General features: G+C 46.7%; 1 protein-coding gene across 1 annotated transcript in view; it reads left to right on the top strand.

Annotated features, from left to right (window-relative positions):
- Nucleotides 1-16188, top strand: part of LOC140190162 (scavenger receptor cysteine-rich domain-containing protein DMBT1-like) — a 111461-nt gene that overhangs the window by 82223 nt on the left and 13050 nt on the right. The window contains exons 32-33 of the mRNA XM_072246673.1: nucleotides 1228-1542; nucleotides 3846-4160. Of these exons, the coding sequence (XP_072102774.1) occupies nucleotides 1228-1542; nucleotides 3846-4160 (630 nt within the window). The remainder of the gene's footprint in view (nucleotides 1-1227; nucleotides 1543-3845; nucleotides 4161-16188) is intronic.

Here is a 16188-nt window from a genome sequence, read left to right as displayed (position 1 = left end):
TTTTGTCTACTAAAATTTTCCAGCACGTCCACTTTTTCCAACAGTCGATTTCTTTCCGTTTTCCAGACAAGCATATCATTTTCTGTTTTTTTCCACTCTGTCGTTAATATGCTCCATTGTTCTTTCCAACTCTTAGTTTCTTATCCATTTTCTCCTGTCTTCTCATAGTTTTTTCATAGCTCAGCTTCATATTTCTAATCTCTATTTTTACTCCTTATAATTCAGTCATTACTTGCAATAAAGCCTCTGTTACATCTCCATCATATCCTTTACTTTTAGTCTCTTTCAGTTCTTCCTCCTCCTCTTCATCTGTGTTCTCTGCGGAATCCGATTTTGACTCTGAGTCACTTTAGCTTGCAGTCGTCGTCGGTTCTTGTAGTATAGAGTTGTATCGATTTGCGCATACCAACTTTGCGCATGCGCAATTCTGGCATCTTCTTCCCAGGGACTGTTATCGCCACCATTGCTCCCTGTTCTTCTACACCAGAGATAAAACATGCCTCCTCCGAAGGAGCTCCAACCTGAGTCTGAGGATCCATCGCTGCAGGAGGCCTTGTTTTCTTCCCATCTCACGGCGACTTCACAACGGCAAACTTCTTCTGTTGCGATTTACGAGGCATATCGTAGAATAATCTTGAGAAGTTTATAAGTAGTTTTTGGAAAGTATTTATTAACTTTGCATTGTTTAAAGGGTACTTTGCTGATTTTTTACAGGAGAGCTGGATTCATACATCTCAAACCCACGTCATCACGTGACGTCCCTCTGCTGGAGTGTTTCATTTTGGCAAACTTTTATGTCCTAGTTGGTCGTGCATACAGGTGCTGATTCCAGATTCGTCTCGGGTTAGATGTATCAGATCAGAAAGTATAAGGAATAACCGATACTAAATCTGTATGCATTGAATTGTAACTATTTGTTAACGGCATTTCGTTAGCTTTCTGGGGTTCACGTAGGAACTCCATTTCATAAACTGCATATAAACGTTTAAGGTGCTCTACAGAAGAACTTCCAAGTCCCTTTGCATCTCAGATGTTTCGATTTCAGTCTGTTTAGAAAATAGTCTGTATCCCAACTTGTGACGTATCCCAACAGTCAGTGCTGTAACAATGGTGGCTCCGCTTGTGCAAACATTCACATGCTGTGTCATGGATAGGAATGCAGAACTGAACATACCTGAAGTGAAACTCCAAAAAATACAGTAATTTCTTTTTTGAATGTCATTCCAGTGCCCGAAGTAAGGCTGGTAGGCGGCAGTGATCGTTGTTCAGGGAGAGTGGAGGTGCGGTACAATGCACAGTGGGGAACGGTTTGTGACGATGGATGGAGCACTGAAGATGCCAAGGTTGTCTGCAATGAGTTAGGTTGTCCCTCTGCTGCAGCAGCAATCTCGGGGGCACACTTCGGGCAAGGCAGCGGGAATATCTGGATGGATGATGTTGCATGCAATGGAAATGAATCCGCCCTTTGGGAATGTGCCTTCCGAGGATGGGGGAGTCATAACTGCGGTCATGGAGAGGATGCAGGAGTGATTTGTTCAGAAGGTAGGCATAGAACAAAGGACCTCTTTGTTTCTGCTTTCTGTCTATTGGGATTAACAAAGTCTCAATATTTTAGTAATTAGGCCAGCCACTCTAGTTGCTGTGAGTAAAACAATGAGAATTTTTGTACTGATGCTTGACGTTGTTGGGCAGGCACAACTTAATTAACATTTGTTCTGCGTGGCTTCAGGTGCTGGAGTGTTTCATTTTGGCAAATTTTTCTGTTCTAGTTGGTCGTGCATACAGGTGCGGATTCCAGATTCGTCTCGGGTTAGATGTATCAGATCAGAAAGAATAAGGAATAACCGGTACTAAATCTGTATGCATTGAATTGTAACTATTTGTTAACGACATTTCGTTAGCTTTCTGGGGTTTACGTAGGAACTCCATTTCATAAACTGCATATAAACGTTTAAGGTGCTCTACAGAAGAACTTCCAAGTCCCTTTGCATCTCAGATGTTTCGATTGCAGTCTGTTTAGAAAAGAGTCTGCAGAATTATTTCTACTGATGAAGTGTGAGACCATGCATTTTCCAACTTAGTATTTAATTTGCTGCTTTTGTGCCCATTCTCCAAAACTGTCTAAGTCCTTCTGAATTCACACTCTTTTGAGTTCTTTTACCAACCTAATTTTCCCAATCTACCTGCATGTTAAAATTTCCCCTTACTAGCATAACATTTCCCTTTTGGTACGCCATTTCTGTTTCTGTTGTATTCTGCAGCCTACATTCCAGTTTCTGTTTGGAGAGCTGCATATACTACCATCAGGGTCCATTTCCATTGCAGTTTCATTACTGAACTGACAAGGATTGAACATCTTCCCATCCTATGTCATATCTTAGTATTTGATGCCATTCTCTAACAGCAGAGCGATGCCACACCCCCAGCCTATCTTCATGCACTTTCGATACAATGTACACTGGAAATTCAACTACCCACCAAACAATCTTTCAGTAACGAATTGGTGATGTCCACAAGATCATACGCGACAATTTGTAAAAGAGCCGTGTTGTTGTGCTCAATAGACGTTGAGAACAGTATTGTAACCCTGTTTGATTCTGCATCCCTAATGCACTGATACTCACTCTGCTGGTAGCTTTTTTTTCTTTCGATCATCTGCCCGCCTTTCCTACCAGACTGACTGCGTGCTATCTGTTCTCTTTTACCATCCGCGCTGTCCTGACCGCATTCCCTTCGGTTTCCACCCCCTTGCAAAATTAGTTTAAACCCTCCTCAGTAGCAATGAGAAACCAGTGTGTGAGAACGTTGGTCCCCATCGGCTTCAGCTGCAACCCTTCCCTTCTGTACAGGTCATCCCTCCCGTAGAAGAGATCCGAATGATCCAAGAACCTGGAGCACTTCACTCCCTGCTCCAAATTCTCAGCCATGCATTTATCTGCCAAATCATGCTGTTTCTACCGTCCCTGATGCGTGACGCAGGCAATAATCCTGAATGTGTTGCGTCTCAGCATTTTGTCCAGCTTTTTAAATCCTCATTGCAGAACCTCTTTGTACCAAGATTTCAGGCTGCTCTCCCTCCCCCGGACAATGCTATGGACGCGATCCGAGTCCATTGCACCTGGGAGGGAGCAACAGACCATCCGTGTGTCCCGTTCACATCAACAATCTTTATTTTCGATTCCTCTGACTATCGAGTCCTCCATCTCAACCGCTCACGACTCTCTCTTTCCCTTCTGCAATCCGTGGTCAGTGCAACCCACCTGGTCTCCGTGGCATTCTGCTGAGAGGATATTTCAAAAAATAGTATCCAAAATGATATACTTATTATTCAGAGAATTTACCCAAGAGCTGCTGTGAGCTAACTATCTATTCACTGTCTAATTCCTTCCCTGACAGTCACTCAGTTATCAGACTCCTGCAGCTCTGATGGATGATCTCCTCACTCTCCCGTAGAAGCTGAAGGTCTTGCAGCTGCTGCTTCCGATCCATAGCACGTTCTTGCAGAATCTGTAGCTGGACGCACCTCACATACATGTAGTTGCCCGTGGGGCTCGCAAGACTTCAACATCCAACAGGAATAACACGCAAAGGCCTTCTAAACTACACTAAGTACCCCCCTCAAGTTACCCAGAGCCAGTGCCTCTTCTGTGCTGAAGACTCCTTTGAGCGAATGCCTGACAATCCACTTTTACCTATGGCGTAGCCCTACAGTCAGTGCTGTAATAATGGTGGCTACGCTTGTGCAAACATTCACATGCTGTGTCATGGATAGGAATGCAGAACTGAACATACCTGAAGTGAAACTCCAAAAAATACAGTAATTTCTTTTTTGAATGTCATTCCAGTGCCCGAAGTAAGGCTGGTAGGCGGCAGCGATCGTTGTTCAGGGAGAGTGGAGGTGCGGTACAATGCACAGTGGGGAACGGTATGCGCCGATGGATGGGGCACTGAAGACGCCAAGGTTGTCTGCAATGAGTTGGGTTGTCCCTCTGCTGCAGCAGCAATACCGGGGGCACGCTTTGGGCAAGGCAGCGGGAATATCTGGATGGATGATGTTGCATGCAATGGAAATGAATCCGCCCTTTGGGAATGTGCCTTCCGAGGATGGGGGAGTCATAACTGCGGTCATGGAGAGGATGCAGGAGTGATTTGTTCAGAAGGTAGGCATAGAACAAAGGACCTCTTTGTTTCTGCTTTCTGTCTATTGGGATTAACAAAGTCTCAATATTTTAGTAATTAGGCCAGCCACTCTAGTTGCTGTGAGTAAAACGATGAGAATTTTTGTACTGATGCTTGACGTTGTTGGGGCAGGCACAACTCAGTTAACATTTGTTCTGCGTGGCTTCAGGTGCTGGAGTGTTTCATTTTGGCAAATTTTTATGTTCTAGTTGGTCGTGCGTGCAGCTGCTGATTCCAGATTCGTCTCGGGTTAGATGTATCAGATCAGAAAGAATAAGGAATAACCGGTACTAAATCTGAATGCATTGAATTGTAACTATTTGTTAACGGCATTTTGTTAGCTTTCTGGGGTTTACGTAGGAACTCCATTTCATAAACTGCATATAAACCTTTAAGGTGCTCTGCAGAAGAACTTCCAAGTCCCTTTGCATCTCAGATGTTTCGATTGCAGTCTGTTTAGAAAATAGTCTGCAGAGTTATTTCTATTGATGAAGTGTGAGACCATGCATTTTCCAACATAGTATTTAATTTGCTGCTTTTGTGCCCATTCTCCAAAACTGTCTAAGTCCTTCTGAATTCACACTCTTCTGAGTTCTTTTACCAACCTAATTTTCCCAATCTACCTGCATGTTAAAATTTCCCCTTACTATCATAACATTTCTCTTTTGGTACGCCATTTCTATTTCTGTTGTATTCTGTAGCCTACATTCCTGTTACTGTTTGGGGAGCTGCATATACTGCCATCAGGGTCTTTTTCCATTGCAGTTTTGTTACGCAATCAACAAGAATTCAACATCTTCCAATCCTATGTCACACCTTTCTCAGTAGTTGATACCATTGTCTGACAGCAGAGCGATGCAGCCTATGTTTGTCCCCTTTCAATATAATGTACACTGGAAATTCACCTACCTACCAAGCAATCTTTCAGCCACGAATTGGTGATGTCCACAAGATCATACATGACAATTTGTAAAAGTGCAGTAAGATCATCTAGCTTATTTCTTATATTCTTTTGAATGAGATATAAGGCTTTGAGTATAGTGCTTGCAACCTTTTTTTATTCTGCATCCTCATGCACTGATGATACTCACCCTGCTGACTGCATTTTGTCTGATCATGTAGTTGCCCTTCCTTACAGTCTGACTGCCTGCTACTTTTGTTGTTTTGCTGTCCTGACCCCATTCCCTTTGGTTTCCACCCCCCTGCAAAATTAATCTAAACCCTCCCCAATAGCTCTAAGAAACCAGTGCATGAGAATATTGGACTTCATCGGCTTCAGCTGCAACCTTTCCCTTCTGTACAGGTCATACCTCCCCCAGAAGAGATCTGAACGATCCAAGAACATGAAGCACTTCACCCGCTGCTCCAAATTCTCAGCCACACATGTATCTGCAAAATCATTCTGTTTCTACTGTCCCTGGCACATGTCACAGGCAGTAATCCTGAATATGTTGCATCTCAGCATTCTGTCTAGCTCTTTAAATCCTCTCTGTTTAACGTCTTTGTACCAAGACTTCTGGCTGCTCTCCCTCCCCTCCACAATGCTATGGACGCTATCTGTGTCATTTGTTACCCAGGCATCTGTGCGGCAACAGACCATCCGTGTGTCCCGTTCACCTCAACAGAATTTTTTTTTCAATCCCTCTGGCTATTGAGTCCTCCAACTCAAACGCTCCCAACTCTCCCTCTTTCCCTTCTGCAATCCATGGTCAGTGCAACCCACCTAGTCTCCGTGGCATTCTCCTGAGAGGTTATCTCAAAAAATAGTATCCACTATGTTTTTCTTATTATTTAGCGCAGTTACCCAAGAGCTGCTGTGAGCTAACTACCTATTCATCATCCAATTCCTTCCCTTGACAGTCACTCAGTTATCAAACTCCTGCACCTTAGATTCCCAGAACATCTGATGGATGATCTCCTCACTCTCCTGTACAAGCCGAAGGTCTTGCAGCTGCTGCTCCTGATCCATAGCAATGTCTTGCAGTATCTGCAGCTGGACGCACCTCACATACATGTAGTTGCCCGTGGGGCACCCAAGACTTCAACATCCAACGTGAATAACACGCAAAGGCCTTCTAAACTACACTAAGTACCCCCCTCAAGTTACCCAGAGCCAGTGCCTCTTCTGTGCTGAAGACTCCTTTGAGCGAATGCCTGACAATCCACTTTTACCACTGGCCTATCCCAACAATCAGTGCTGCAACAATGGTGGCTCCGCTTGTGCAAACATTCACATGCTGTGTTATGGGTTGGAATGCAGAACGAGAGAGGCAATAAGGATGAGATACTTTTTTTGTCAGGTTGGTCGTCTGAGTGCTACTGGTACCGTGTAACCTAGTACTACCTATTGCATGGTCGGGTGGTCGGTGACTAAACCGGCTCCCCCACCAGGCTTGCCTGGTGAGGAGGTTGGCTAGATTCCCTGCAGGACGAAAAAGAAGACCTATCAAAGTGCGGATGAACCCTCTCGTAGGGTCAACGGCCTTCTAGCAAACACGTGCCGCGAAGCGCGGAAAGGGCATCCCTTGCATCGAAGCTTTGTCTGGCCATTCACTGCAACGGAACTTCCCCCAGCCGTCTTGGACCCCACCATGCTGCTGGGTCTGGGAGGGGATGTCGAGAGGGTGGGTCTGGACCTGTGCACCCCCTACTCACCTAAATCCATTCACACACAGGCTGTTCCTTTCTGAGGAGTGAGGTACCACCCCAGTAACTGACTGAAAGGAACGATTATCATCCTATGGGATGGATAGCGAGGGGGGGGGTGAAGGATGAGATGGGCTACACGTGAGAGTTCTGAAAGAGGTGCCTATAGATACCGGAAGATATTGATCATGATCTTTAAAGAATCACGAGATTCTGGAATGATTCTAGAGTACTGGATAATTACAAATGTCACTCCACTCTTCAGGAAGGGAGAGAGGCAGTGAAAGGAAATGGTAGGCCAGTTAGTCTGACCTCAGTAGTTGGGAAGATGTTGGAGCCGATTGTCAAGGAGGAGGTTTTGTGGGTACTTGGAGGAACATGATAAAATAGGCCATGGTGTCCTTAAGGGGATATCTTGTCTGACAAATCTGTTGGAATTCATTGAGGAAATAACAGGCAAGATAGACAAAGGAGCGTCAGTGGATGTCGTGTACTTTGATTTTCAGAAGGCCTTTGACAAGGTGTCAGACATAAAGCTGCTGAACAAGATAAGAGGCCATGGTATTACAGAAAGTTACTAGCATGGATAAGACAGTGGCTGATTGGCAGGAGGCAAAGATTTTGAATGATGGGAGCCTTTTCTGGTTGGCTGCCAGTGACTGTTGGTGTTCCACAGGGTCCTGTGTTGGGACTGCTTCCTTTTACATTATATGTCAATGATTTGGAAGATGGAATTGATAGCTTTGTTGCAAGTTTTGCAGACGAGACAAAGATAGGTGGAGAGGTATGTTGTTTTGAGGAAGTGGAGAGAATACAGAGGGACAGACAGGTTAAGAGAATGGGCAAAGAAGTGGCAGATGGAATAAAGTGTCAGGAAGTATATGGTCATGTACTTTGGCAGAAGAAATAAAAGGGTGGACTATTTTCTAAGTGTAGAGAAAATTCAACAATCTGAGATGAAAAGGGGCTTGGGAGTCCTTGTGCAGGTTCCCTAAAGATTAAATGGCAGGTTGAGTCAGAGATGAGGAAGGCAAATGCAATGCGAACATTCATTTCAAGAGGTGTATAATGTAAAAGCAAGGATATAATGTTGAGCCTTTAAATAGCACTGCTGTGGAGTATTGTGAGCAGCTTTGGGCCCCTGATCTTAGAAAGAATGTGTTGACATTGGAAAGTGTTCAAAGGAGGTCCATGATTGAGAGGCTTGTGATATGAAGTGTATTTGATGGCTCTGGACCTGTACTCACTAGAATTCAGAAGAATTAGGGGTGACCTAATTGAAACTTGTTGGATGTTGAAAGGCATCTTTCGAGTGGAGGTGGAAAGGATGTTTCCAGTGGTGGAGAGTCTAAGACCAGAGGATGCAGACCCATAATACTGAGGTGTTCTTTTTGAATGGAGATGAGGAGAAATTTCTTCAGCCAGAGAGTGGTGAATCTGTGCAATTTGTTTCCACAGCCAGATGTGGTGGCCAAGTCTATAGGTATATTTAAGGCAGAGGTTGATAGATTCTTGACTAGTCAGGGCATGAAGGGATATAGGAAGAATGCAGGAAATTGGGGCTGAGAGGAAATTGAATCAGCCATAATGAAATAGCAGAGCAGACTCTTGGGCCAAATGGCCTAACTCTCCTCCTATATCTTATGGTCTTATGATAGGAGGCAGGAAGCAGAGGGTGGGGGTTGAAGGTTGTGTCTCTGAATGGCGGCTGGTGACTAGTGGGTTGCTACAGGGTTGGTCACATATTCACCAGGCCTGATCACTAAGGTCGTGGATGACACAAAATGATGCATTCTGGGAAGGCAAACCAACACAGAGCTGTACTGTCAATTGTCAGGTGAGACAGGATCATTTACAAGGGACCTGAAGATCAATGTTTTTATTTACACAGAGGGTGGTAAGTAGATGGAATGATCTGTCAAAGGAAGTGGTTGAGGCAGATACAATACGAGCACTGAAGAGGTATTTGCATAGATTTGCTTGCAAAGAATGCCAGTTTATACTTTATACTTTATTGTCGCCAAACAATTGATACTAAAATATAGATTCTTTGCTTCCTTCTCCCTGAATTACAAATCGATAGTAAATATTAAAAACTTAATTTATAAATCATAAATAGAAAAATGGAAAGTAAGTTAGTGCAAAAAAACCGATAGGCAGGTCCGGATATTTGGAGGGTACGGCCCAGATCCGGGTCAGGATCCGTTCAGCAGTCTTATCACAGTTGGAAAGAAGCTGTTCCCAAATCTGGCCGTATGAGTCTTCAAGCTCCTGAGCCTTCTCCCGGAGGGAAGAGGGACGAAAAGTGTGTTGGCTGGGTGGGTCGTGTCCTTGATTATCCTGGCAGCACTGCTCCGACAGCGTACAGTGTAAAGTGAGTCCAAGGACGGAAGATTGGTTTGTGTGATGTGCTGCGCCGTGTTCACGATCTTCTGCAGCTTCTTCCGGTCTTGGACAGGACAACTTCCATACCAGGTTGTGATGCACCCTAGAAGAATGGTTTCTACAGTGCAGCTATAAAAATTAGAAGGGTTTTAGGGGACAGGCCAAATTCCTTTAGTTTTCTCAGGAGTAAAGGCACTGGTGGGCCTTCTTGGCAGTGGACTCTGCTTGGTTGGACCAAGTCAGGTCATTTGTGATATTGACCCCAAGGAACTGAAAGCTTTTGACCTGTTCCACTTGCGCACCACTGATGTAAATTGGGTCGTGCGGTCCGCTACTCCTTCTGAAGTCAACAACCAATTCCTTGGTCTTGCTGACGTTGAGGGATAGGTTATTGTCTTTGCCCCATGCCAACAGGTTCTTAATTTCCTCTCTGTACTCAAACTCATCATTACCCGAGATACGGCCTACCATAGTTGTGTCACCAGCAAACTTATATATTGAGTTCGATGGAAAGTTGGCTACACAGTTGGTCTTGGAGGTTTAGTCTAGCAGGAGAGTAGCTACGTCATATACCCAGACCGGCGGAGTGGTCTTCTTCTTGGGGGCCATCCTCTGTGACCAAGCGCTGAGCTTCGGGAGGGACACACATGGAGCTGTGAGGGAGAGGGGACACCCGCCTAGCCAGCCAGATCAGCCGAATCAACCCTAGCGATCAATAGGGTGACAGATGTCGCAGCCAGATCGCCCTCAGCACCCAAGTTGCTGGTGAACGCAGCAGGCCAGGCAGCATCTGTAGGAAGAGGTACAGTCGACGTTTCGGGTGGAGACCCTTCATCAGGATTAACCAAAAGAAGAGCTAGTAAGAGATTCGAAAGTAGGAGGGGGAGGGGGAGATCCAAAATGATAGGAGAAGACAGGAGGGGGAGGGATGGAGCCAAGAACTGGACGGGTGATTGGCAAAAGGGGATTTGAGAGGATCAGGATGGAGGAGGGAACGAATGGACAAGGGAGTCGCGTAGGGAGCGATCCCTGCGGAAAGCGGGGGTGGGGAGGGAAAGATGTGCTTCGTGGTGGGATCCCGTTGGAGGTGGCGGAAGTTACGGAGAATAATATGTTGGACCCGGAGGCTGGTGGGGTGGTAGGTGAGGACCAGGGGAACCCTATTCCTAGTGGGGTGGCGGGAGGATGGAGTGAGAGCAGATGTGCGTGAAATGAGGGAGATGCATTTGAGAGCAGAGTTGATGGTGGAGGACGGGAAGCCCCTTTCTTTAAAAAGGAGGATATCTCCCTCGTCCTGGAATGAAAAGCCTCATCCTGAGAGCAGATGTGGCGGAGACGGAGGAATTGCGAGAAGGGGATGAAATTTTTGCAAGAGACAGGGTGAGAAGAGGAATAGTCCAGATAGCTGTGAGAGTCAGAAGGCTTATAGTAGACATCAGTAGATAAGCTGTCTCCAGAGATAGAGACAGAAAGATCTGGAAAGGGGAGGGAGCTGTCGGAAATGGACCAGATAAACTTGAGGGCAGGGTGAAAGTTGGAGGCAAAGTTAATAAAGTCAACGAACTCAGTATGCGTGCAGGAAGCAGCGCCAATGCAGTCATCGATGTAGCGAAGGAAAAGTGGGGGACAGATACCAGAATAGGTTCAGAACTGAACTAGCTGAAATAGGTGCTGAACACCTGCGCTCTGTCCGTCAGAGAAAGCAGTATCTCCCAGTGGCCACACACTTTAATTCCACATCCCATTCCCATTCTGACATGTCTGTCCACGGCTTCCTCTACTGTAAAGATGAAGCCACACTCAGCTTGGAGGAACAACACCTTATATTCCGCCTGCGTTGCCTCCAACCTGATGGCATGAACATTGACTTCTCTAGCTTCCGCTGATGCCCCACCTCCCCCTCGTACCCCATCCGTTATTTTTATACACACATTCTTTCTCTCACTCTCCTTTTTCTCCCTCTGTCCCTCTGACTATACCCCTTGCCCATCCTCTGGGTTTTTCCCCCCTTCCCCCTTTTCCTTCTCCCTGGGCCTCCTGTCCCATGATCCTCTGATACCCCTTTTGCTAATCACCTGTCCAGCTCTTGGATAGTCATTCAGGCATGCCACCTTGCTCTTCTTCGGCACTGGGATTATCGTTGCCTTCTTAAAACACGAGGGGATCTGAGACTGAAGCAAGGAGCAGTTGAAGATGTCAGCAAATACTCCAGCTAGCTCGCTTGCACAGGCCCGGAGAACCCGTCCCGGGACGCCATCTGGGTCCATCGTCTTCCTTGGATTTATCTTCAGGAAGGCCCTTCTAACATCCTCCTCGGTGACGATGAATCTCGATGCCACCAGGTCCGGTTCATCCAGAGGGAGCGGGACACTCCTCTTCTGTTCGAATCTTGCGTAGAATACATTAAGTTCGTCAGGAAGAGAAGCACCACAATCATTGATATTCCCAGCCTTTTCTTCGTGCCCAGTGATCTCATTTAGACCCTGCCATAGTCTACTGGCATCCCTCTGGTTAGCCTGGGCTTCCAACTTGGCTCGATGTTGCCTCTTGGCACCCTTAATGGCTTTCCGGAGTTCACGCCTGGATTCTGTGTAGCGACTGGTATCTCTGGACCTAACCGCTGCAGCTCTAGCTTTTAAAAGGGACTTGACCTCATAATTCATCCAAGGTTTCCGTTTAGGGAATACCTAAATCGTCTTGCGAGACACACAGTGCTCCGTGCATTTCCAAATAAAGTGCGTGACAGCTGAGGCATAGTCATCGAGGTTAGCTGCCGAGTCCTTGAATACTAACCAGTCCACCGACTCAAAGCAGTCACGGAGGACCTAATCCGTTTCCTCCGTCCAACGCGACACTACCTTTGACACCGTGACCTCCCCTTCAGTTTCTGTTTGTAAGCCGGGAGGAGGAGTACGGCCTGATGGTCCGATTTTCCGAAGTGAGGTCATGGGACGGAACGGTAGGCATCCTTGACTGCTGTGTAGCAGTGGTCAAGTATATTCGGGCCTCTAGTGGGGCAGGAGACATGTTGGTATAACTTTGACAGCGCCTTTCTAAGATTGGCCTGGTTAAAGTCCCCGGCTGTAATGAACAAATCCTCCGGATACCTGGTCTCAAGTTGACTGATGTTGGCATACAGTATGTTCAGAACACACTCCGCAGCCGCCTGGGGGGGAATGTAGACCGCTGTCAGTATGACCAAGGTGAATTCCTGTGGCAGATAGTAGAGATGACACTTCACCGACAGATGTTCCAGGTCCGGGCTGTAGAAGCTTGTCAGTGCCACTGTGTCTGAGCACCATGCAGTGTTGATCAGTAGGGAGACACCACCTCCCCTCGTCTTGCCCGAAGACGCCGTGCAGTCTATCTGATGGATCGAAAATCCCTCCGGTTGGATGGCACAGTCGGGGGTTGCAGGGGATAGCCAGGGCTCGGTGAAACAGAATACACAGCAGTTCTGCATCTCCCTGCAGTAGGTGAGTCTCCCTTTAAGATCATCCACCTTGTTCTCTATGGCTTGCACATTAGCTAGTAGGATGGTGGGTATAGGGACCCTGAAGCCCCTCAGCTTCAATTAATCCCGGAGGGCCGGGCTCCTGGCTGAAACAAGTCCGTAAACTGAGTCACGGTTGCGGAGGCCTCCGTTCCAGCCGAGCCTCGGGCTCGATTTCCGAGGTCGACTGCGGAGGCCTCACTTCCGGCAGCTGTGGATGTCCACCAACGGGGCTTTACGGTGGTCGCTCCGGGGGAGCGTCTGGGGCACCTTGAGGTCTCCGACGTCACTTCTGTGTGGTCGTCTGCTCCGGAGATGCTCTCGGAATGGGCCGTGTCTCCAAGCACTCCCGCAGGGTAGCAGACTGCGGGTCTCTGGGAACGTGGTGGGCCTCGGACCAGGCCTCGCTGGTGGGGTCCAGCTGCGGTCCGGAGTTTAAGAACCAGTTCTGGCGCGTTGGTCTCCAGCTGGGTCAGTAGCTTCGCCAGGGTGTTGTTGATCTTGCTGAATGTAACAGATTTAAGGTTTAGAAGGGTTTCTCGGGTGTAGGATAGTGTAGAGGGCAGTTTCCTCGGGAGAGCACGTGCAGAGTCGCCGGTTACCGGCGCCATCTTAGTTTTATATCTATAGCGTCTTTAGATTAGTGTGCATGATGAGGATGGTGAGGAGTGTAGGGGTATTGGCCAAATTCAGGAAATTGGGAGAAGCTGAGTGGGCACCATGTTTTGCACGATGGGCAGGACTGAAGGGCCTGTACCTCTGCTCACTTGCCCTATGATTCTCTAAGACTCTGCTACGAGGTAGAAGTTGTCCTCAGCTAATAATGAATGGAAAAAAGAGGGTGGAGGGGCAGAAAGATGGAACGATAGAGAGGGGGACAGTAACAGAGGGAAACAGACAAAGAGAGGGACACAGAGAGGGAAACGAAGGGGAAATGACAGGGTGCACGACAAGAGGAGGGGCGATAGAGACAGAAGGGGGAGGGAGAGAGGATACAGAGTGGGGGTGATGAGGGAAAAGGAGTGGGAGTGGCAGAGCGGGGGGAAGACAGAGAGGGAGGGTGAGGGAGACAGAGAGGTCGTGAGAAACAGAGCGACTGAGAGACAGAGACACATACCCCAGTTTGTAATACTACCCCCATCACTAACTCTAAGCCCTCGGGCCCTGACTCTGACCTGGTCCCTAATCTTACCCCCATCTCCAGTTGTCATGTTACTCCTTTCAGTCTTTTCTACCTTCTTCCCAATGGGAGGTCTGTGTGCCATCTCCAAGGGGCATAAATTGGGTGAATGCAGATAGCCTTTTTTTCCAGGATTGGAGAATCAAGAGCTAGAGGACAAAGGTTTAAGTAAGCAGGAAGAGATGTAATAGGAACCTGAGGGACTACTTTTCCACAGAAAGGATGGTTCATATCTGGAACCAGCTGCCAGAGTTTGGGATGGAATGGTTGAGGCAGGTATATTAACAATGTTTAAAATACGCCTGGACAGCTACATAGGCATAAGACACGGGAGCAGAATTAGGCCATTCAGTCCATCGAGACTGTTCCACCATCCATTATTAGCTCTGTTATTTTCTCAACCCCATTCTCCTGTTTCCTCTCATAACATTTGATGTCCTTTCTGATCAAGAATCTGTCAATCTCTGCTTTAAATATACCCAATGACTATGCCTCCACAGCCGACTGTGGCAATGCATTCCATAGATTCACCATGTTCCAGCGAAAGAAACTTCTCCTCATCTCTGACTTAAAGCCTCCTATTCTGAGGTTGTCAACCGTGGTGCTGTTGGAAACTCCTTCTCCACGCCCACTCTATCCTGGCCTTTTGATATTCAATAGGTTTCAATGAGAGTCCCCACCCCAATCGTTCTTTCTGCGCTCCAGGCCTAGAGCCATCAAATGCTACATGGATGGGAAAGGTTAACAGAGAGATGGAGCAAACACTACAAATGAGATTAGCTTAGATGGAAACCTGGGTCAGCACAGAGCAGTTGGGCAGAAGGACCTGTTGTTGTACTGTATGACTCTATAATATTCTGAAAGAGCGGGAAGGGAGAAGACAAGTTAGGTCTTCAATGAAGCTTGGGACAAGCAGTTCGGCCATTTTGGGAGAGGCTGCTGTGAGAGTGGGTCCTTGCGTAGGCTTCAGCATGAAGAAGCTCAGTGCATGGCCCAGGTTCTCGGCGCGAGGGCAGGAACTTTAGAAAGAGAAGTCCCATTGATTGACCAGTTGCAGGATGGAACAAAATAAATTATTCCAAAACACTGAGCAAATGAGATACATAACACAGTTGTTAAAAACAAGACCCTAAATAGAGTGGCAGTGTATGTGTTTTGCTCTGGAAACATTGACGTCATTTTGTTGTAGAATTGGATCTATTTTCTCAGATTTAAGTGCAGGCAAAATAAATGATTCCAAAGTACTCAAAACTAATTTAGCTGATTTGGTAGTTTTCTTATACAACTGGATCTGCCATGGCCAGTTTATTAGGTACACCTGTTCACCTGCTTGTTAATGCATATATCTAATCAGCCAATCATGTGGCAGCAACTCAATGCATAAGACGTGGTCAAGAGGTTCAGTTGTTGTTCAGATCAAATATCAGAGTGGGGGAAGAAAAGTGATCTAAGTGACTGTGACCTGGGAATGATTGTTCGTACCAGATGGGGTAATTGAGTATCTCAGAAACTGCTGAGAGGTCAGAAAAGAATGGTTGAAGCTGACAGGAAGGCAATAGTAACTCAAATAACCTCGTGTTACAAAGATGGTGTGCAGAAGATAGTCTCTGAATGCTCAACACGTCAAAACGTGTAGTGGATGTGCTCTCGCAGCAGAAGATCATGAAGTTACAACAGTGGCCACTTTGTTAGGTACAGTAGGTAAGTCCAGATGGAGTCGCTTTATTGGGTAAAGGAACCAAGCAGGAAGTCTTCCACAGCACCGGTATCTTTTCCTGACTCAGTCTCAGATTGTAAAGGTGCGTCAAAATACCAGAGAGCAGGTATCCACCTGCTTCAAAGGAGTGACTGTAATACCAGTGCCCAAGAAGAGCAGGGTGATTTGACTCAACAACTAATGCCCAGTGGCACTTATATCTAATGTGTTGAGGTGTTTTGAGAGGTTGAGATGGCTAGAATCAATTCCTGCCTTAGCACCGATCTGGACCTGCTGCAATTTACCTAATAAATCTACAGTGTTTGCAATATCACTGGCTCTCCACTTGGTCTTGGATCACCTGGACAATAGTAATACTTATCTCGGGCTGCTGTTTATTAACTACAGCTCAGCATTCAACACAATCATACCCTCGGTACAAATCAACAAGCTCCAAAGCCTGGGCCTCTGTATCTCCCTCTCCAGCTGCATCCTTGGCTTCCTCTCTGGGAGACCACAGTCTGTGCAGTTGTACCAGTTGTTCTTGTATTTCCAGCTTCAGCTGTTATAGCACCATCACCATCTCCATGAACATCAAAATATTCTGTC

Source organism: Mobula birostris, chromosome 29 (genome assembly GCF_030028105.1).
Source record: "Mobula birostris isolate sMobBir1 chromosome 29, sMobBir1.hap1, whole genome shotgun sequence".
Taxonomy (NCBI): Eukaryota; Metazoa; Chordata; class Chondrichthyes; order Myliobatiformes; family Myliobatidae; genus Mobula; species Mobula birostris.
This window is presented reverse-complemented; position numbering and strand designations above follow the sequence as displayed.